At 43.0% G+C, this 23400-nt stretch overlaps 1 protein-coding gene and 1 pseudogene across 1 annotated transcript; both read left to right on the forward strand.

The window, feature by feature from the left end:
• The window catches only part of LOC135513594 (F-box/LRR-repeat protein 17-like), a 558551-nt pseudogene that overhangs the window by 162157 nt on the left and 372994 nt on the right, over positions 1-23400 (forward strand).
• On the forward strand, positions 7768-10248 carry LOC135514436 (piggyBac transposable element-derived protein 4-like). The gene is made up of 2 exons (XM_064937937.1): positions 7768-8029; positions 8538-10248. Exons 1-2 carry the CDS (start codon positions 7845-7847, stop codon positions 10246-10248), a joined length of 1896 nt encoding a protein of 631 aa, XP_064794009.1. The 5' UTR covers positions 7768-7844.

Consider the following 23400-nt stretch of genomic DNA (forward strand, 5'->3'; position numbering starts at 1 on the left):
TTCATACAAAACGCTTTGATGGATGGTTTTGTTTGTAAAAAAACGCTCTGATGGACGGTAGAGTTCCTACAAAATGCTTTGACGGACAGTTGAGTTCGTATCAAATGCTTTGATGGATGGTAGTGTTCCTACAAAAGGCTTTGATAAATGGTAGTGTTTGTACAAAATTATTTGATGGATGGTAGTGTTCGTACAAAACGCTTTGATGGACGGTAGTTTTCTTACAAAATGCTTTGATGGATGGTAGAGTCCATACAAAACGCTTTGACGGATGGTAGAGTTCCTACAAAACGCTTTGACTGACGGTAGAGTTCCTACAAAATGCTTTGACGGATGGTAGTGTTCATACAAAACGCTTTGACGGATGGTAGAGTTCCTACAAAACGCTTTGACAGATGGTAGAGGTCCTACAAAAGGCTTTGACGGATGGTAGTGTTCATACAAAACGCTTTGACGGACGGTTAGAGTTCCTACAAAAGGCTTTGATGGTTGGTAGTGTTCATACAAAACGCTTTGACGGACGGTAGAGTTCCTACAAAACGCTTTGATGGATGGTAGTGTTCGTACAAAACGCTTTGACTGACGGTAGAGTTCATACAAAACACTTTGACTGACGGTAGAGTTCCTACAAAACGCTTTGACGGATGGTAGAGTTCCTACAAAATGCTTTGACTGACGGTAGAGTTCCTACAAAAGGCTTTGACGGATGGTAGTGTTCATACAAAACGCTTTGACGGATGGTAGAGTTCCTACAAAACGCTTTGACGGATGGTAGAGTTCCTACAAAAGGCTTTGATGGATGGTAGTGTTCATACAAAACGCTTTGACGGACGGTAGAGTTCCTACAGAACGTTTGATGGATGGTAGTGTTCATACAAAACGCTTTGACGGACGGTAGAGTTCCTACAAAAGGCTTTGACTGACGGTAGAGTTCCTACAAAACGCTTTGACGGATGGTAGAGTTCCTACAAAACGCTTTGACTGACGGTAGAGTTCCTACAAAACGCTTTGACTGACGGTAGAGTTCATACAAAACGCTTTGACTGATGGTAGAGTTCATACAAAACGCTTTGACTGACGGTAGAGTTTGTATAAAATGCTTTGACGGACGGTAGAGTTTGTATAAAACGCTTTGACGGACAGTAGACTTCATACAAAACGCTTTGACGAGGGTAGAGTTCGTATAAAATGCTTTGACGGACGGTAAAGTTCCTACAAAACGTTTTTACGGACGGTAGAGTTCGTATAAAATGCTTTGACTGACGGTAGAGTTCGTATAAAATGCTTTGATGGACGGTAGAGTTTGTATAAAATGCCTTGACGGACGGTAGAGTTCATACAAAATGCTTTGATGGATGGTAGTGTTCGTACAAAACGCTTTGATGGACGACGGTAGAGTTCGTATAAAATGCTTTGACTGACGGTAGATTTCATACAAAACGCTTTGATGGATGGTAGTGTTCGTACAAAATGCTTTGACGGATGGTAGTGTTCGTACAAAACGTTTGACGGATGGTACAGTTCCTACAAAAGGCTTTGATGGATGGTAGAGTTCATACAAAACGCTTTGACGGACGGTAGAGTTCCTACAAAACGCTTTGATGGATGGTAGTGTTCGTACAAAACGCTTTGACGGATGGTAGAGTTCCTACAAAATGCTTTGATGGACGACGGTCGAGTTCCTACAAAATGCTTTGATGGACGATGGTAGAGTTCCTACAAATCGCTTTGACGGATGGTAGTGTTCGTACAAAACGCTTTGATGGATGGTAGTGTTCGTACAAAACGCTTTGACGGACGGTAGAGTTTGTATAAAATGCTTTGACTGATGGTAGAGTTCATACAAAATGCTTTGACGGACGGTAGAGTTCGTATAAAATGCTTTGACGGACGGTAGAGTTTGTATAAAATGCTTTGACGGACGGTAGAGTTCATACAAAATGCTTTGACGGACGGTAGAGTTCGTATAAAATGCTTTGACGGACGGTAGAGTTCGTATAAAATGCTTTGACCGACGGTAGAGTTCGTATAAAATGCTTTGACGGACGGTAGAGTTCGTATAAAATGCTTTGACTGATGGTAGAGTTCCTACAAAACGTTTTGACGGATGGTAGAGGTCATATAAAATGCTGTGACGGACGGTTGAGTTCGTATAAAATGCTTTGACTGACAGTGGTTTTCGTACAAAATGCTTTGATGGATTGTAGTGTTCGTACAAAACTCTTTGATGGACGGTAGTTTTCTTACAAAATGCTTTGATGGATGGTAGAGTCCATACAAAATGCTTTGATGGATGGTAGTGTTCTTACAAAATGCTTTGATGGATGGTAGTGTTCGTACAAAATGCTTTGATGGATGGTAGAATTCATACAAAACGCTTTGATGGATGGTTTTGTTTGTAAAAAAACGCTCTGATGGACGGTAGAGTTCCTACAAAATGCTTTGACGGACAGTTGAGTTCGTATCAAATGCTTTGATGGATGGTAGTGTTCCTACAAAAGGCTTTGATAAATGGTAGTGTTTGTACAAAATTATTTGATGGATGGTAGTGTTCGTACAAAACGCTTTGATAAATGGTAGTGTTCCTACAAAATGCTTTGACTGACAGTAGAGTTCCTACAAAATGCTTTGACGGACGGTAGAGTTCCTACAAAATGCTTTGACGGACAGTAGAGTTCGTATAAAATTATTTGACGGACAGTAGAGTTCGTATAAAATGATTTGATGAATGGTTTTGTTTGTAAAAAACGCTTTGATGGACGGTAGAGTTCCTACAAAACGCTTTGACTGACGGTAGAGTTCGTATAAAATGCTTTGACGGAAGGTAGTGTTCCTACAAAAGGCTTTGACTGACAGTAGAGTTCGTATAAAATGCTTTGACAGACAGTAGAGTTCCTATAAAACGCTTTGACGTACGGTAGAGTTCGTATAAAATGCTTTGACGTACGGTAGAGTTCGTATAAAATGCTTTGATGTACGGTAGAGTTCGTACAAAATGCTTTGACGGACGGTAGAGTTCGTATAAAATGCTTTGACTGACGGTATAGTTCGTATAAAATGCTTTGACTGACGGTATAGTTCGTATAAAATGCTTTGACTGACGGTAAAGTTCGTATAAAATGCTTTGACTGACGGTAGAGTTCGTATAAAACACTTTGACGGACAGTAGTGTTCCTTCAAAACACTTTGTCTGACGGTAGTGTTCGTACAAAACGCTTTGATGGATGGTAGTGTTCGTACAAAACGCTTTGATGGATGGTAGAGTTCATACAAAACGCTTTGATGGATGGTAGTGTTCGTACAAAACGCTTTGATGGACGGTAGTGTTCGTACAAAACGCTTTGACTGATGGTAGAGTTTGTGTAAAATGCTTTGACTGACAGTAGAATTCCTACAAAATGCTTTGACGGACAGTAGAGTTCGTGATTGGATGGTAATGTTCCTACAAAAGGCTTTGATAAATGGTATTGTTCGTACAAAATGCTTTGATGGATGGTAGTCGTACAAAATGCTTTGATGGATGGTAGAATTCATACAAAATGCTTTGATGGATGGTAGTGTTCTTACAAAATGCTTTGATGGATGGTAGTGTTCGTACAAAATGCTTTGATGGATGGTAGAATTCATACAAAATGCTTTGATGGATGGTAGTGTTCGTACAAAATGCTTTGATGGATGGTAGTGTTCGTACAAAATGCTTTAATGGATTGTAGTGTTCTTACAAAATGCTTTGATAGACGGTAGAGTTCGTACAAAATGCTTTGATAGACGGTAGAGTTCGTACAAAATGCTTTGATAGACGGTAGAGTTAATACAAAATGCTTTGATAGACGGTAGAGTTCATACAAAATGCTTTGATGGGCGGTAGTGTTCGTACAAAATTATTTGATAGACGGTAGAGTTCGTACAAGACTCTGCCCTCCTGCCCTTTTACACTTTGATGGTGTCGGGTTCTCCTCTCTCTGTCTCTCTTCCCACTCACCTGCTATGAGTTAGGAGCATGTGCACACACACACACACACACACACACACAGCTCTGATGGATAGTTTGAAAATGGCCTGTCAATAATTTGTTTGCCTTCGTCCAGACGTCAGTGATTTAGAAGTCATGTCAGTATGTTGGTTTTGTTTCTGTTGCCACTCAGGCTGAAGAAGTTTGTCCTAATAGTTTCTTGGCAGAGTGAGGTTTTGCTTTCAGGCCAAGCTGCTTCTCATGCCATCTGGATGCAAAGTACTAGAAAAATACAGAAAAAGACTTGGGGTGCATCTCAATAGTTTAAAAGTGACCTCTTCCTGACCCCTTGTCCTCATATGCACTGATCTGAAAACACCTCACTCTCTAACACACGTTCCCTCCATCTCCCCATCTTTGTCTCTCATTCCGCATATGGAGCACCGAAAAAAAGGAATGATATAGAATGGAATTTGGGGTATCACTGGTCAACTCCAGACTTCCATTTTCATGATTGCTTAGAAAGGGAATGCTATGAGCTGTATGGGATTTATTAGTGTGTGGGAGCTTTACTATACAAACTCTTACTATACAAACCCTATACAAATCCTTACTATACAAACCCTATACAAACCCTTATGATACAAATCTTTACCAAAGATATTTTTTTATCTAACCCGTGTGTGTGTGTGTAATTTACAGTGGGAGCAAGTGAAGCACAGTGGGCAGAAAAAGCAGCGAGGTGGGAAAAGCCAAGCACGAGCTAGTGAGATCTTATTGGTGGGTTGTAGCATTTATTTGCATAATTCCGTTAGAGTACACCTCCTCTGTGAAGTGCACGTGTGCACAAACTCAATTCAACCTTGCACTCCTTCTAAATAACACAATTTTGGTAAAGTGTGAAGTCTGTTAAACTTAGTGCACTGTGATCATAACAGATTTGAGTTTTGGGAACAAAAAGATATATTGATGTTTCATAGATGAGGAAAATTGGCAGAATGTCGGCCCGGTTTCACCTAGTTCTATCCTCTTCCACTACCTGCGACTACAGTATTTGCTGGTGAGAAAATGTTCAAAATGGATGCTTCAGCTTTATAGTCCCTGTGATGTGTCTGGGTTTCCTGTTCAGTCTTTGTCCTTACTATGCAAACCTCAAACAAACCATTCCTTTACTTCCTGGATAGTTCTGCATCGATTTTGAATAGAAGATATAAATATATGAACACAGCTTTACCTAAGGCTTTATTTGAGGTCTTTGTTGAGGCGGGAAAATTATGTGTAACTGCACTCTGAGCAGGAGTAGTAGTCACAGCAGATAATATTCTCATTTTTGGTGACTTTAATATTCACATGGAAAAGTTCCAAGTTCCAAAAGGCTTTCGGAGCCATCATCGAGTGGGTTTTGTCCAACATGTCTCTGGACTTACTCACTGTCACAGTCATACGCCGGTCCTAGTTTTGTCCCATTGAATAAATGTTGTGGATCTCAATCCTGGACAATCGGACCACCATTTTATTACATTTGCAATTGCAACAAATAATCTGCTCAGACCCCAACCAAGGATCATCAAAAGTTGTGTTATAAATTCACAGACAACACAAAGATCCCTTGATGCCCCTCCAGACTCCCTCTGCCTACCCAAGGACGTCAGAGGACCAAAATGAGTTAACCACCTAACTGAGGAACTCAACTAAACCTTGCGCAATAACATAGATGCAGTTGCACCCCTAAAAAATAAAACATTTGCCACAAGAAAGTAGCTCCCTGGTATTCAGAAAGCTCTGAAGCTTCCAGAAAATGGTAACAGAAATGGCACCACACCAAACTGGAAGTCTTCCGACAAGCTTGGAAAGACAGTACCGTGCAGTATCTAAGAGCCCTCACTGCTGCTCGATCATCCTATTTTTCCAACTTAATTGAGGAAAATAAGAGCAATCCGAAATGTATTTTTGATACTGTCGCAAAGCTAACTAAAAAGCAGCATTCCCCAAGTGAGGATGGCTTTCACTTCAGTAGTAATAAATTCATAAACTTCTTTGAGGAAAAGATCATGATTATTAGTGAGCAAATTACGGACTCTTTAAATCTGCGTATTCCTTCAAATCTCAGTTGTCCTGAGTCTGCACAACTCTGCCAGGATCTGCACAACTCTGCCAGGACCTAGGATCAAGAGAGACACTCAGGTGTTTTAGTACTATATCTCTTGACACAATGATGAAAATAATCATGGCCTCTAAACCTTCAAGCTGCATACTGGACCCTAATCCAACTAATCTACTGAAAGAGGTGCTTCCTGTGCTTGGCCCTCCTATGTTGAACATACAGTAATAAGCGGCTCTCTATCCACCGGATGTGTACCAAACTCACTACAACTGGCAGTAATAAAGCCTCTCTTGAAAAAGCCAAACCTTGACCCAGAAAATATAAAAAACTATCGGCCTATATAGAATCTTCCATTCCTCTCAACATTTTTAGAAAAGGCTGTTGCACAGCAACTCACTGCCTTCCTGAAGACAAACAATGTATACGAAATGCTTTAGTCTGGTTGTAGTCCCCATCATAGCACTGAGACTGCACTTGAGAAGGTGATAAATGACCTTTTAATGGCATCAGACAGAGGCTCTGCATCTGTCCTCGTGCTCCTAGACCTTAGTGCTGCTTTTGATACCATCGATCACCACATTCTTTTGGAGAGATTGGAAACCCAAATTGGTCTACATGGACAAGTTCTGGCCTGGTTTAGATCTTATCTGTCGGAAAGATTATCCGTTTGTCTCTGTGAATGTTTTGTCCTCTGACAAATCAACTGTACATTTCGGTGTTCCTCAAGGTTCCGTTTTAGGACCACTATTGTTGTCACTATATATTTTACCTCTTTGGGATGTCATTCGAAAAAATAATGCTAAGAGACATCACCATCACACGTATTTAACATGAGAGATGTTTAAGAGACATCACCATCACACGGATTTAACATGAGAGATGTTTAAGAGACATCAACATCAGACTGATTTAACCTCTCTTAACTACCGATCCCGGATACGGGATTGAATTCAACAACATACGGTGTTCGCCACAAATAGTCATATTAAACATTCATGAAAATACAAGTGTCTCACATGCTTCAAAAGCCTAGAATCTTGCTAATCCACCTGCGTTGTCATATTTAAAAAATAATTTATTGCAAAAGAATAAGCTGCGATTATCTGAGCATAGACCCCCATATCAAACTACTTATTCAACCAGCACTTGCATAACCAAGTCACAGATTGTATTGAAATAAATCGTTTACCTTTGAAAATCTTGCTCTGGTTGCAATCCCAAGGCTCATTGTTACACAATGAATGGTCGTTTGTTCGGTTAAATCCATTTTTTATAGCCTAACACGAAACATTTTGTGACCGCTTATCGCGTTGAATTTCCTGTCATACAATTTTCAAAGTAACGTCCAACGTAAAGAGACTCTCTTTTCCTCGTCTTTTCCCTCTCTATCCAGTCATGTATGGTTTACTTGCAACCAACTCTTTGTTAGGGAAGACAATGAACCCTGATGGGCCATTTTGCGGGACCTATTGATATGGTAATACCGATTGGAAGACAACATGTGAGGAGCCCATTGCGCAGCAATTATATGACCACTGTCTCGTTGATTGACTCTATTTTAACCCAATGACCACTGATCTTCTTGAAATCTAGCTGGGTAGATAGCCAATGAGCAGATGTAACTGGAAATATCCCACAATTCATTGTTGTAAGACAAACCTATACACTGGAGGCAGGCGTAAAGATCGTTCTTTCGCCATTGCCAATTGAACCGTGAAGGAGTGATTCTAATTACGCACAGACGTTTTTCAGTAATTTGCTACTTCAACTGTTTATTTCGCGAATAAAATGGCAAATAAGTCAAAGAAAGTTACCTCTAAAACTAGATACACGAATGTAGAAATGATTTTGGAAGAGATTGACCGGGATAGTGAGACAGATTTGGCAGAGATTGAAGACTCCATCAGCTCCCATAGCTTTGATTCTGAAACTGAGGACTTTTTTTTGAACGGAGAGGACATCGTTTTGGACTGGTAAGTTGCTCTCATGCTAATGCCGTTGTTTGACTTTTATATAAAATATTATTAGTGATTGTTTTTAGATTTTATTTGCAAAAATGGCTAAAGTACACGTTAGCTAGCCATTGTGAGTGAGGGCCTGTTTCTTTGAGAACGCATGGTCTACCCCAAATAGCCTATTTTGAGGCAGGCCCATTTCACTTTTGCAATTGATGTGGAACAGCACTTTTTATACATGTTTTATAGCTGTTTTTACATTTTATTAGCAATATATAGCGATGTAATGAAATGGCTAAAGTACACGTTAGCTAGCCATTGTGAGTGAGGGCCAGATTCTTTGAGAACGCATGGTCTACCCAAATGGCCTATTTTGAGTCAGGCCCACATCAATTGCCAAAGTGATATGGAACAGCACTTTATGTTCCCTGTACTCTATATGTATGTTTATTATAGCTGTTGATACAGGGCTACTCCTTGTACTCTATATGTGTGTTTATTATAGCTGTTGATACAGGGCTCACAGTGGCACTGACTCCGACTGGGAGCCCCCAGTGCCAAGGTTTCCACCCCCCTCTGAAGCTGGTTCATCCAGCTGTACCCCTGCTGTCTCTGGCTCCACACCTCCCGGGCCATCTAGAGGTGTGAAGAGGAAGAGGGGAAGTGTGCCACCCACTAACAGAGGGACAGAAGGGCGTTGGCACACCGTCCTAGAAGATGATGTGGAGCCACCACAACCAACTTTTAGGCCGATAAGGAAGCCAGGACCTCAGGTGAACCCGACCTCCAATTACACCCCCCTTCAGCTTTTCCAACTGTATTTTACCACATCTGTTGTAGGTTCGCTCGTGTCCAACACTAATAAGAATGGGAAGAAGAAACAAGCGGGCAAAAAGGTAGCATGGAAGCCCATATCCATGTCAGAGTTTTTCTGCTACCTTTCTCTGGTCATCTACATGGGGCTGGTGAAGCTGAAAAGCCTGAAGGACTACTGGAAAACATCAGCTCTGTACAAATTGCCTTTCCCCATGACTGTTATGTCCTGCAAGAAGTTTCTGATGATTTCACAGGCGCTTCACATCAGTGAACCAAAGGTTGATGAAGAGAATGAGAAGAAGAGGGGCACAGCAGCGTTTGATAGACTGTGCAAGATCAAGCCGCTCTACCACAGCATTGTTGAGGCCTGCAAGACGTATTTTCAGCCAGCCCAGAACGTGTCGATCGATGAGAGGATGGTATCCTCAAAGGCCAGAATTGGACTCAAACAGTACATGAGAAACAAACCAACCAAGTGGGGTTACAAGCTGTTTGTTTTGGCTGATTCTGCATGTGCCTACACATGCAATTTCTTTGTCTACGAGGGGAAGAACAGTTTTGCTACCGGTAAGGGACTCAGCTATGACTCTGTAATGGCGTTATTGGATGTTCAGCTGCTAGGGAAGGGTTACAAACTGTTTGTGGATAACTTCTACACAAGCCCTACCCTGTTTGCAGACCTAAGGAAGCTGGATGTATGGGCTTGTGGCACCATTCGTACCAACAGGGTGGGCTTTCCGAAGACGAAGGTGAACGACATGCCTAAGCGGGCTGAGCGGGGGACCATGCGATGGATCCGTGAAGATGGCCTGCTTTTTGTAAAGTGGATGGATACCAGAGAGGTGGTGATGTGCTCCACTATCCACAAGTCCTTCAGTGGGGATCGTGTTGTCAGGCGTGTGAAGGACGGTGCCGGGGCAAGGACCACCAAAAATGTCCCCATTCCAACTGCAGTGAAGGACTACAACAAGAGCATGGGCGGAGTCGACCTTTCGGACGCGCTAATCGGCTACTACAATGTTCTCCACAAGACAATGAAATGGTACAAGACCTTCTATCATTTCATCGACATCGCCGTAGTGAATGCATTCATCCTACACAAGGAAATGGCAACGAGCTGTGGAAAGCCCTACCTCTCACAGAAAGACTTCAGAGAGCAGCTCATCAAGGAGCTTGCTGGCTACAGCACCACTGCAGCAAGCCCTGTCCCTTCTGCTCCTGCCACAAGTGTTCATCTGCCCAAATATATTTGTGCAGGCATGGATGTGCCTAAGGGCCAAAAGGGCACAGCATGGAGGCGTTGCTGTGTTGTTTGCAAGATGAAGTCTCCCATCACATGCAGCACATGCTCAGTGACCCTCTGCTTTACATCAGAGAGGGACTGCTATGGCATCTGGCATCAGCAGCAGAACATTGTCTAGAGTTTTGGCAATGTTGGTGGGGTTATATGGCAAAGTGGGTCTGCGGTCTAGCTGAGAACACCAGTCTGCGGTCTAGCTGAGAACACCAGTCTGCGGTCTAGCTGAGAACACCAGTCTGCGGTCTAGCTGAGAACACCAGTCTGCAGTCTAGCTGAGTACACCAGTCTGCATTCTAGCTGAGCTAGGGTCATTATGTTATATTTATATAGTATTTTTCCTGTCTTACCTGGTGTCTTGTGTGAATTTAAGTCTGCTCTCTTTCTCTCCTTCTTTCTCTCGGTGGACTTGAACCCCTGGGACAATGCTTCAGGACTACCTGACATGATGACTCCTTGCTGTCCCCAGTCCACCTGGCCTTGCCGCTGTTCCAGTTTCAACTGTTCTGCCTGCTGCTATGGAACCCTAAACTGTAAAAATGTTCTCCTGAGGTGCTGTCCTGTTGCACACTCTACAAAAACACTGTGATCTCCACCCCTCATTGCCTTGTTTCTTCCTAGGTTTTTGCCTTTCTAGGTTGTTTTTCTTAGCCACCGTGCTTCTACACCTGCATTGCATGCAGTTTGGGGTTTTAGGCTGGGTCTATGTAAATAGATTTGATAGAGGACTGAGGGTGTGTAAAAGTGTGTAAATAGTTACCCATGTTTATTTGTAAATGTATGGTATGTATATATTTAGTTTTTCATAACATTTTTTTCAAAAAAAAAATTGTACAAAAATTTTTCAAAATAATTTTGTACAATTTTTTTTTATTTTTTCAATTTTTTTCCCCAATTTTTGTGGGGGGTGTGTTAGAATACCATTTTGGTATTTTGTATATAGTTATTGGTTTCAAAATGTGTACTTCAACAATTTGGCCCCTTGGGTACATTTGGGTAACTTGTGTGGGACACCTGGGTGACGTCACAATAAATGTTATGTAGCACACTCATTTTGGAAGTTATCATTTTGAAATTTTGCACAGGTACTGATGCCCTCTTAGTTTTTGCACTAAAATGGTCCCCATCGTCGTATCTAAATTTTTGTGTTATCTTGTTCATTTGAAAGATGATGATACAAAAATAATTAGAAAAAACGAATGTTTTTTCCCATAGTTTTATCTAAACCAGATCTATTGTGTGTTTTTCTCCTACATTCAATTCACATTTACACAAACTTCAGAGTGTTTTCTTTCAAATGGTACCAAGAATATGCATATCCTTGGTTCTGTGCCTGAGCTACAGGCTGTTAGATTTGGGTATGTCTTCAGGCGGAAATTGCACAAAGTAGGGGGGTAGTCTTAACAGGTTTTAACATGAGAGATGTTTAAGAGACATCACCATCACACAGATTTAACATGAGAGATGTGCATGTGCAGTAGTGTGTGTGCGTGTGTGTGTGTTTGTGTGGAATAGTAACAACCAGTGGTCATGCATGGCCACCATCTGACTCAAAATAATACTAATTTGGGAGGTGCTTATAGTTTTCCTTTTACAGACTTGGGGCTGTTTCTTTTACATGTGTGAATTGGAAATGTGTTTTTTGCATATCCCAACTCCCTCTGAGACACCCACAGGGAGTCAGGGTCACCCGGGATTTGACCCAGAAACCTTTCAGTTACTGGCCCAACGCTCGAGGCTACATACTGCCCAAGACTAGTTGGGAGTAGGTTTAATTTTTCATTGAAAAATGTTTTGCTACGGTGTGCCCTACTGTACACAACCAGGTCTTCATCTAAAAGTAACAGCAACCCAACTGGTAACACTGGTAACAGTGTGTTGGCTCTCCTGCTGGACAAATGACTCCCATTTTGCATTTAGATGGACCATGTAGCTGTGATGTGTCACTAAGGCTATTTACCATGCTCAGTCCAAATCTCATCTAATCTGGGACAGTGTAAATTATGTGCATTATTTTATCTTTCATTATGTACTTGAAGATTATTATCTCTACTTGCACATTTATATATATATTCTGCACATCTACCATTCCAGTGTTTAATTGTTATATTGTCATTACTTCGCCACCATGGCCTATTTATTTGTCAGAATGGTGGGTGTAGCTGGTGTAAGCAGTCAGGCACAGGAGAGCAGAGGATGGGAGCAACGTAACTTCACTCAGAATAATGAATGGTGCAAGGTAAAACAATACACTTGCCCAAACACAAACACATGAACATGAACTTTTACGCACAGGCAAGAGACAGCACCCGTTGAAATAACCAGTCACCAACAGTACCGAACATGACATAAAACAATCTCTCACAACACCACGGGGGAAACAGAGGGTTAAATACATTAACAATAATTAGGGGAATGAAAAACAGGTGTATAGAAACAAAGACAAAACAAATGGAAAATGAAAAGTGGATCGGCGTCGGCTTGTAGACCGATGACGCAGAGTGCCGCCCGAACAAGGAGAGGAATCGACTTCGGCTGAAGTTGTGACATTATTGCCTTACCTTCCTTATCCTATCTCATTTGCACACACTGTATTATTGACTGTATGTTTTTTATTTATTCTATGTGTAACTCTGTGTTGTTGTTTGTGTTGAACTGCTTTGCTTTATTTTTGGCCAGGTCGCAGTGGTAAATGAAAGGCTAGTTGAGAACAAGTTATCTGGTTAAATAAAGGTGAAATAAATAAATAATTATCTGTAACGGGTTTCTTCCAACTCCTCCTCTGACGAAGAGGTGGAACAAGGATCGGACCAAAATGCAGCGTGGTTCGTTAGATACATCTTTAATGATAAAGAAAACACGAACAATACAAAACAACAAACGTCGAAAACCGAAACAGCCCTGACTGGTGCAACAAACACAGAGACAGGAACAATCACCCACAAACACACAGTGAAACCCAGGCTACCTAAATATGGTTCCCAATCAGAGACAACGATAATCACCTGACTCTGATTGAGAACTGCCTCAGGCAGCCATAGACCAATCTGTACACCCCACACAACCCCAAGACGAAACACACTACAAATAAACCCATGTCACACCCTGGCCTGACTCAATAAATGAAGATAACATAATAAATATAGACCAGTGCGTGACATTATCACAGGGTGCATCCCAATACTCTCTGAGATGATGCATCTTTTCAAATTAAATGAACTCAGGTGCTAAGCTGTGATGTGTATAAACATAGTGTTGTGTGTCCCTTCCAAACACCACAACTTTAGTTTCATCTGTCCACAGAATATTTTGCCAGTGCCGCTGTGGAACATCCAGGGGCTCTTTTGCGAACTTCACACGTGCAGCAATGTTATTTTTGACAGCATTGGCTTCTTCCATGGTGTCCTCCAATGAGCACCATTCTTGTTTAGGGGTTCACATACCTTTTCCAACCTACACTGTGAATGTTAAATTGATGATTCAATATAGACAATAAAAATACAATAATTTGTGTATTGTTAGTTTAAGCACCCTGTGCTTATTGTGACTTGGATGAAGATCAGATCAAATGTTATGTCAAATATGCAGAAATCCAGGTAATTACAAAGAGTTCACATACTTTTTCATGCCACTGTAGTTAATTGGTCTTGCACCTAAAGAGTGATGAAATGTGTATGTTTGTCTGTAATCCAGTGCCTCTTCCTCCAGGCTTCTCTTTCTTCTGTCTCTGTGAAATTCACTCAGGGCCCAGTGGAGGGATACTTTTTCTATTCCTATCCTCTGTTTATCCCTCTATCGGTCTAATGTTCCCTTATTTCATCCTCTTTTTTTTACCAAACTTGTGTGTACTTGTGTGTGTTTTGGGGTTTAAACGAGAGTTGAATAGAGAGACAACCATCCAACGGAACAATTAAAAGGTTTGTATTGGCATAGGAAGCATGTTTACATTGCCAAAGCAAGTGGAATTGATTATTTCACACTTTTGTTTATTATCTATCAGAAGTGAACAGTAAACATTACACACAAAAGTTTGAAAAGAATAAAGACATTTGAAATGTTATATTACTGGCTATATACAGTGTTGTAACAATGTGCAAATAGTTGAAGTATGAAAGGGAAAATAAATAAACAGATAAACATAGTTTGTATTTACAATGGTGTTTGTGTTCCACCGGTTGCTTTTTTCTAGTAGCAACAGGTCACACATCTTGCTGCTGTGAAGGCACACTGTGGTATTTCACCTAATAGATATGGCATTGTATCAAAATTGGATTTGTTTTCAAATCCTTTGTGGGTCTGTGTAATCTGAGGGAAACATGTGTCTCTAATATTGTCATACATTTGGCAGGAGTGGAAATGACTGCAAGATTAGGAAGTGCAGCTCAGTTTCCACCTCATTTTGTGGGCAGTGGCACATAGCCCGTCTTCGTTCGAGAGCCTCTCTGTACAGAGTCAAAACTTTCCTTAATTTTGGATCAGTTATTCTGCCACTGTGTACTCTATGTTTAGGGCCAAATAGCATTCTAGTTTGCTCTGTTTTTAAAACAATTATTTCCAATGTGTCAATAAATTATCTTTTTGTTTTCTCATGATTTGGTTGGGTCTAATTGTATTGCTGTCCTGGTGCTCAGTGAGGTCTGTTTGTGTTTGCCTGCAGAGCCCCAGGACCAGCTTGTTTAGGGGACTCTTCTCCAGATTCATCTCTGTAGGTGGTTGTGGATTTTAACAGCACTTTTCTGGATTTTGATTATTAGCGGGTGATTCTGCTCTGCATGCATTCGTTTTTTACATGGGATAAAAGTAGAGACTCTGAGCTACAAAATTATATATCATACACATTATTTCTACTTTGAAAGTTGATAAACTTGTAAACTCACTTTTGAGAAAATGGTCTTTGAATGTTTTGTTATCCAGTGAAGAGCTCTTCTTTGTCTACACCCATTCAGCATCGTTCACACCCTCTTAATCTTTCGCCCCACCCATCTTGTTTCGCCCTCGGATCGTACAGAGCGTACTTGCCGCTCTGGTGGATGATTTGTTTACCTCTGGATAACATGAAAACAGCCTGACTAGCTCTGCGGGCAACAATTTCATTCTGCTACTTTGCAGACATTTACTTACACTGGTCATATTCAACGAGTGATGTACAATTTAGCTTAGGACATGTAGCTAGCTAGGTAAACAATGAACAAACATGTAAGATCACACACGTAACGTTAGCTAACGAGCCAGCCTGTTAACTTTAGCTAGTTAAACAACAATGAACATAGTGCCAAATCATATCGTTACTACCCTGCATGAATATGCTGGGAGCCAACCATCCAGGTTCAATGTTAGCTAGCTAACATTAGGCTCTAAATACCAAAGCAAAAAGCTGTGAGATACGAATAAATAACTTCAGTTAGGGAGCCAGTCAGCTAACATTAGCTAGCTAGCTAACAGTACACTTTAGCTTGAAATGAAACCACTTTCTGTCAAAATTAGAAATGCTAGACTATCCCACCTGTATATATCATCATTTAAAAAAATTGTATTTCACTTTTATTTAACCAGGTAGGCAAGTTGAGAACAAGTTCTCATTTACAATTGCGACCTGGCCAAGATAAAGCAAATCAGTTCGACACATACAACAACACAGAGTTACACATGGAGTAAAACAAACATACAGTCAATAATACAGTAGAAACAAGTCTATGTACGACGTGAGCAAATGAGGTGAGATAAGGGAGGTAAAGGCAAAAAAAAGGCCATGGTGGCAAAATAAATACAATATAGCAAGTAAAACACTGGAATGGTAGATTTGCAGTGGATGTACAAAGTAGAAATAAAAATAATGGTGTGCAAAGGAGCAAAATAAATGAATAAATAAAATAAAATAAATACCGTTGGCAAAGAGGAAGTTGTTTGGGCTAAATTATAGATGGGCTATGTACAGGAATCTGTGAGCTGCTCTGACAGCTGGTGCTTAAAGCTAGTGAGGGAGATAAGTGTTTCCAGTTTCAGAGATTTTTGTAGTTTGTTCCAGTCATTGGCAGCAGAGAACTGGAAGGAGAGGCGGCCAAAGAAAGAATTGGTTTTGGGGGTGACCAGAGAGATAAACTTGCTGGAGCGCGTGCTACAGGTGGGTGATGCTATGGTGACCAGTGAGCTGAGATAAGGGGGGACTTTACCTAGCAGGGTCTTGTAGTTGACATGGAGCCAGTGGGTTTGGCGACGAGTATGAAGCAAGGGCCAGCCATCGAGAGTGTACAGGTCGTAATGGTGGGTAGTATATGGGGCTTTGGTGACATAACTGATGGCACCGTGATAGACTGCATCCAATTTGTTGAGTAGGGTATTGGAGTCTATTTTGTAAATGACATTGCCGAAGTCGAGGATTGGTAGGATGGTCAGTTTTACAAGGGTATGTTTGGCAGCATGAGTGAAGGATGCTTTGTTGCGAAATAGGAAGCCAATTCTTGATTTAACTTTGGATTGGAAATGCTTGATGTGGGTCTGAAAGGAGAGTTTACAGTCTAATCAGACACCTAGGTATTTGTAGTTGTCCACGTATTCAGAGCCGTCCAGAGTCAGAGCCGTCCAGAGTAGTGATGTTGGACAGGCGGGCAGGTACAGGCAGCAATCGGTTGAAGAGCATGATGCGTGATGGACGTATCTCCCTGTCATGGATGCCATGCCACAGTTGCCCTTAGTTTGAAGATGTAATCCAGAGACAGGTGTTTTCTCTATCTCTTTAGCTATCATACTCTAATTCCACTGATTTCAAAACTGGATCCTCCAGAGAGTAGAGAGCAACACTTAGCTATGCAGCTCCACTACACGATACATTTAAAAAAGCTCAGTTCGACAGGATAACCAACACAGACTGACCAGCTCAAATAGACCAATCCGGCAGACCAATCTGAACGCCTCTCTTGGCATGTCCAGCCCACTCACTATCTCAGCCAATCATGGCTAGTGGGTAGGTTGCAGACTTTTCCTGTGGCTAAACCAACAAGGCTTGTAATTTAACAATTTTAGTCGTATTTATTGATGGCATGCAATTTTGTTATTAAGGCGCATGAAAGTTCACATATCAACAAAGTATGAGAATACTTTGCTTTTGTTTTGTTTTGCTTGTTTGTCAATTAAGGCGTCTGAATGCTTCCCAGCCTAAACAGTTTGGAAGAATTTGCGCATATATTATGATGATATTTTGTGAAGTTTTTGTTCTTTTTGGACATCTGTAAGATTTGTTTCGATTGTTAGGGCACATATTTCTTCTTGAGCCCAAATTGGTAGCCAAAGTCTATGCCCCTTCGTCGGTGATTGGTCAACAGTGGGGATTCTTCAGTAAGTGTTTGTTTTCATGCACATTTTTTCATTGAGAAAAATACTGCACCAAACATCTTAGTTAGATGTAAAATTGCGCGACTAAAATCTCCTCGGCATAACAGTCAAAATTCATGACAGACTTCTTGAGTTATCATATATTTTTGAAATATTTTTTGAGGAAGTATAGACTAGCTATGGTGTCTCAAAATGGACAAACAGTACTATTGACGCTTTTTTTCAAGTTTTTCAAGCGAATGCCTTTTAAGGGAGTATGCAAGCACACTCATACAGTCGTGTGGTAATTTTGTAAACCGCTAATTCGAAATTTGTTGTTGTTGTAATGCGCTGCTTACTGGCGGCAGAGAAGTCAGGCGAAGGAGAGCGAAAACTGATTTTCAATTGTATCATTTAATGAACATAAACTACCGTCAACAGAACAATACATGAAATGGGTCCAACAAAACCCGGTAATCACCAGCATACCATGCATAAGCACAACAAGAAACAATTACGGACAAAGACATGGGGGAACAGAGGGTTAAATACACAACATGTAATTGATGGATTTGGAACCAGGTGTGATGGAAGACGACAAAACCAATGGAAAATGAAAAGTGGATCGGCGATGGCTAGAAGGTAGGTGACGTCGATCGCTGAACGCCGCCCGAACAAGGAGAGGGACAAACTTTGGCGGAAGTCGTGACAGTTGTTTTCACTGAGGAAATGTAGGAGACTGCTGTTGATGATAATGCAGAGGATCTCTCTCTGTCTCTCTGCTTCATTCTTTAAAGTGTTTGATATACATTATATACACTCACGTCTTTGAAATAACAGATACACTCTGCTTAGCAGAGCAAAATGCTCTCCTTTTTCATCAATGTCGCTCTCTGAACATCTTTTGGTAATATATGTAATGAATCCATATTGATACAGTGAAAGGGAGTGGGACAATGTTCTTCCTGCGTATTGATCATCAATCCATAACATGCTGTTGGCATTTGAAAGACACAAAACAATTAACTCTGTGAATGATGGAGACGGACTAATCTATCATAGCTCAGATCACACCCAGATCCAGCCGTCTGTCCTACTCCTTCAACCTCTTCCCATTTATTTTTTATTAATGTTGTTCCATCTCTCTGTCTCTGAGCGTATCTAGTCAACTTAATAAGGAGGAGAGGCGTGGAGTGTTGACACTGTGTACAGTACAGACAGAGGAACAGACCAGGGCATCAGCCTCTGGGCTTCAGGACCGCTACAGTACAAAGAGAGGAACAGACCAGGGCATCAGCCTCTGGCCTTCAGGACCGCTACAGTACAAAGAGAGGAACAGACCAGGGCATCAGCCTCTGGCCTTCAGTACCGCTACAGTACAGAGAGAGGAACAGACCAGGGCATCAGCCTCTGGGCTTCAGGACCGCTACAGTACAGAGAGAGGAACAGACCAGGGGATCAGCCTCTGGTCTTCAGGACCGCTACAGTACAGACAGAGGAACAGACCAGGGCATCAGCCTCTGGCCTTCAGGACCGCTACAGTACAAAGAGAGGAACAGACCAGGGCATCAGCCTCTGGCCTTCAGGACCGCTACAGTACAGAGAGAGGAACAGACCAGGGCATCAGCCTCTGGGCTTCAGGACCGCTACAGTACAAAGAGAGGAACAGACCAGGGCATCAGCCTCTGGTCTTCAGGACCGCTACAGTACAAAGAGAGGAACAGACCAGGGCATCAGACTCTGGCCTTCAGGACCGCTACAGTACAGAGAGAGGAACAGACCAAGGGATCAGCCTCTGGCCTTCAGGACCGCTACAGTACAGAGAGAGGAACAGACCAGGGCATCAGCCTCTGGCCTTCAGGACTGCTACAGTACAGAGAGAGGACAGACCAGGGCATCAGCCTCTGGCCTTCAGGACTGCTACAGTACAGAGAGAGGAACAGACCAGGGCATCAGCCTCTGGCCTTCAGGACTGCTACAGTACAGAGAGAGGAACAGACCAGGGCATCAGCCTCTGGCCTTCAGGACTGCTACAGTACAGAGAGAGGAACAGACCAAGGGATCAGCCTCTAGACTTCAGGACCGCTACAGTACAGAGAGAGGAACAGACCAGGGCATCAGCCTCTGGCCTTCAGGACCGCTACAGTACAGAGAGAGGCACAGTGTGTGTTTTATTGCTTCGCTGTGTAAATGAATAATTTTGATGGGGGAAATGTTTGTGTAGAAACAGCCAGGCTTCTAGATACTCCAATAATTGTGTTGTCTGACACACAGCTGGTGCACAATGCTAACTCCTAATTCTTCCAAATGTTTTAATCAACTTACTCTTTGAAAAAGCTCCAAGACTTTGAAATGCATAACCCTTCCTCTCCCCCTCTCCTCTGTCTGGTGACTGAATAATCAATGAGGGCGTTTGCCGAGCACTGTCCCGAGCTGCAGTTTGTAGGCTTCATGGGCTGTTCTATGATATCACTGGGAGTCATCCATCTTACTGCGGTGAGTAGACTTCACAAAATGGCAGACGTGTATGTGTGCTGATGAAGCTGTGGAAATAATATTCTCCAATGTTTGTTGTTGTTTATCTTTTAAATTGTCAAGCAGGCTGTTTTTGGGGAACACCTGGCTCAATTAATGTTGAATAAGTAAATACATTACCTGAATGCCTAGGAAATAATTTGTCCGTAAAAACACATTTTTATATTTAGAAATGAACAGTTTTGAGGAAGGCTTGCAACTTCCCAAAACACAGTTTAACTACAGGACTGAGTGTTTTTGTAACTTTCAAAGTTAACTTTAAATCTCCTGAAAGCTTAATGAGATGAATCCTAATACAACACCCTGCGGTTTGACTATTACCATGCTAATGAGAAGGGCTTCATGGTTAAAGATATCCATAACACACACACACTGAATGGAACCTATCAGCTAATTCTGTGTTTTCTGTTTCAGTACTACTATTTCCTCTTCTCCACCTGTAATGAATTAATCTGTGTGTGTGTTGGTGCGTGTGTGTGTGTTGATGTATGTGTGTTGGTGTGTGTGTGTGTGTGTGTTGGTGCGTGTGTGTGTGTGTTGGTTTGTGTGTCTGTCTGTGTTTGTGCGTGTGTGTTGGTGTGTGTTTGTGCGTGTGTGTGTGTGTGTTGGTGTGTTGGTGCGTGTTTGTGCGTGTGTGTTAGTGTATGTGTTGTTGTGTGTGTGTTGGTTTGTGTGTCTGTCTGTGTTGGTGCGTGTGTGTTGGTGTTTTGGTGCGTGTGTGTGTTGGTTTGTGTGTCTGTCTGTGTTTGTGCGTGTGTGTTGGTGTGTGTTTGTGCGTGTGTGTGCTGGTGTGTTGGTGCGTGTTTGTGCGTGTGTGTTAGTGTATGTGTTGTTGTGTGTGTGTTGGTTTGTGTGTCTGTCTGTGTTGGTGCGTGTGTGTTGGTGTTTTAGTGCGTGTGTGTGTTGGTTTGTGTGTCTGTCTGTGTTGGTGCGTGTGTGTTGGTGCATGTGTGTGCGCCTTCTCAAATGCAATTACACGTATGTTAATGAGAGGAGAAGCCCGATGCTGTGCCTCATTATTAGATTAAACAGCAGATTAATTTATTTTCATGGTCTGACCGATCAACCGAGATGTTTTGGTTTGACCTTCGCCACGCCGCTTTAGCGAAATATAATGATGCCAACAATTCATTATCATATTAGCATAGGCCCTACCTGCAGGTAATTGGGGGAAGTGAACCCACACTAGATAAGTGAACATTATCCCTGTGTGTTGATTGAAGATACTCTTCATTAGAAAATCAGGTAAAGGTAAGCCAACAGGAGGTGCAGTATCTGTGTATGGGTGTGTGTCACCTTACTCCCCAGTTCACTGGTCTCACCCCAGCACCATAGTAACTCCCTCTCTGTCTCGCTCTGTCTGTCTCCCCTCTCTGTCTCTCTCTGTCCGTCTCCCCTCTCTGTCTCTGTCTCTCTCTGTCCGTCTCCCCTCTCTGTCTCTCTCTGTCCGTCTCCCTTCTCTGTCTGTCGTCTTTCTCTGTCTCTCTCTGTCCGTCACCTCTCTCTGTCTTTCTCTGTCCGTCTCCCCTCTCTGTCTCATACTGTCTCGCTCTGTCCGTCTCCCCTCTCTGTCTCTCTCTGTCCGTCTCCCCTCTCTGTCCATCGTCTCTCTCTGTCCGGTACCTCTCTCTGTCCATCTCCCATCTCTGTCTCTCACTGTCCGTCACCTCTCTCTGTCTCTCTCTGTCTGGTACCTCTCTCTGTCTCTCTCTGTCCGTCTCCCCTCTCTGTCTCTCTCTGTCAGTCTCCCCTCTCTGTCTCTCTCTGTCCATCGTCTCTCTCTGTCTCTCTCTGTCCGTCGTCTCTCTCTGTCCGGTACCTCTCTCTGTCCGGTACCTCTCTCTGTCCGTCTCCCATCTCTGTCTCTCTCTGTCCATCTCCCCTCTCTGTCTCTCTCTGTCCATCTCCCCTCTCTGTCTCTATCTGTCCATCTCCCCTCTCTGTCTCTCTCTCTGTCTCCTCTCTCTGTCCATCTACCCTATCTGTTTTTCTTTGTCCGTCTCCCCTCTCTGTCTCTATCTGTCCATCTCCCCTCTCTGTCTCTCTGTCCATCTCCCCTCTCTGTTTCTCTCTCTCTGTCTCCTCTCTCTGTCCATCTCCCCTCTCTGTCTCTATCTGTCCATCTCCCCTCTCTGTCTCTATCTGTCCATCTCCCCTCTCTGTCTCTCTGTCCATCTCCCCTCTCTGTTTCTCTGTCCATCTCCCCTCTCTGTTTCTCTCTCTCTGTCTCCTCTCTCTGTCCATCTACCCTCTCTGTTTTTCTTTGTCCGTCTCCCCTCTCTGTCTCTCTCTGACTGTCTCCCCTCTCTGTCTCTCTCTGTCCGTCTCCCCTCTCTGTCTCTCCGTGTCCATCTCCTCTCTCTGTCTCTGTCATTCTCCCCTCTCTGTCTCGCTCTGTCCGTCTACCCTCTCTGTCTCTCTCTGTCCATCTACCCTCTCTGTTTTTCTCTGTCCATCTCCCCTCTCTGTCTCTCTTTCCGTCTCCATTCTCTGTCTCTCTCTGACTGTCTCCCCTCTCTTTCTCTCTCTGTCCGTCTCCCCTCTCTGTCTCTCTCTGTCCATCTCCTCTCTCTGTCTCTGTTCGTCTACCCTCTGTCTCTATCTGTCCGTCTCCCCTTTCTGTCTCTCTCTGTCCGTCTCCCCTTTCTGTCTCTCTCTGTCCGTCTCCCCTCTCTGTCTCTATCTGTCCGTCTCCCCTTCCTGTCTCTCTCTGTCCGTCTACCCTCTCTGTCTCTATCTGTCCGTCTCCCCTTTCTGTCTCTCTCTGTCCGTCTACCCTCTCTGTCTCTATCTGTCCGTCTCCCCTCTCTGTCTCTCTCTGTCCATCTGCCCTCTCCTCTCTCTGTCTCTCTCTGTCCATCTGCCCTCTCCTCTCTCTGTCTCTCTCTGTCCGGTACCTCTCTCTGTCCCTCTCCCCTCTCTGTCTCTATCTGTCCATCTCCCCTCTCTGTCTCTCTCTGTCCATCTCCCCTCTCTGTCTCTCTCTGTCCATCTCCCCTCTCTGTCTCTCTACATCTCCCCTCTCTGTCTCTCTCTGTACATCTCCCCTCTCTGTCTCTCTCTGTACATCTCCCCTCTGTCTCTCTCTGTCCATCTCCCCTCTCTGTCTCTCTCTGTCCGTCTCCCCTCTCTGTCTCTCTGCCCGTCTCCCCTCTCTGTCTCACACTGTTTCGCTATGTCCGTCTCCCCTCTCTGTCTGTCTCTCTCTGTCCGTCTCCTCTCTCTCTCTGTCCGTCTCCTCTCTCTATCTGTCCGTCTCTTCTCTCTGTCTCTGTCAGTCTCCCCTCTCTGTCTCTCTCTGTCCATCTCCCCTCTCTCTCTGTCCATCTCGCCTCTCTATCTGTCCGTCTCTTCTCTCTGTCCGTCTCCCCTCTCTGTCTCTCTGTCTGTCTCCCCACTCTCTCTATCCGTCTCCTCTCTCTGTCCGTCTCCT

This window comes from Oncorhynchus masou, chromosome 25 (assembly GCF_036934945.1).
Source record: "Oncorhynchus masou masou isolate Uvic2021 chromosome 25, UVic_Omas_1.1, whole genome shotgun sequence".
In the NCBI taxonomy this organism is placed as follows: domain Eukaryota; kingdom Metazoa; phylum Chordata; class Actinopteri; order Salmoniformes; family Salmonidae; genus Oncorhynchus; species Oncorhynchus masou.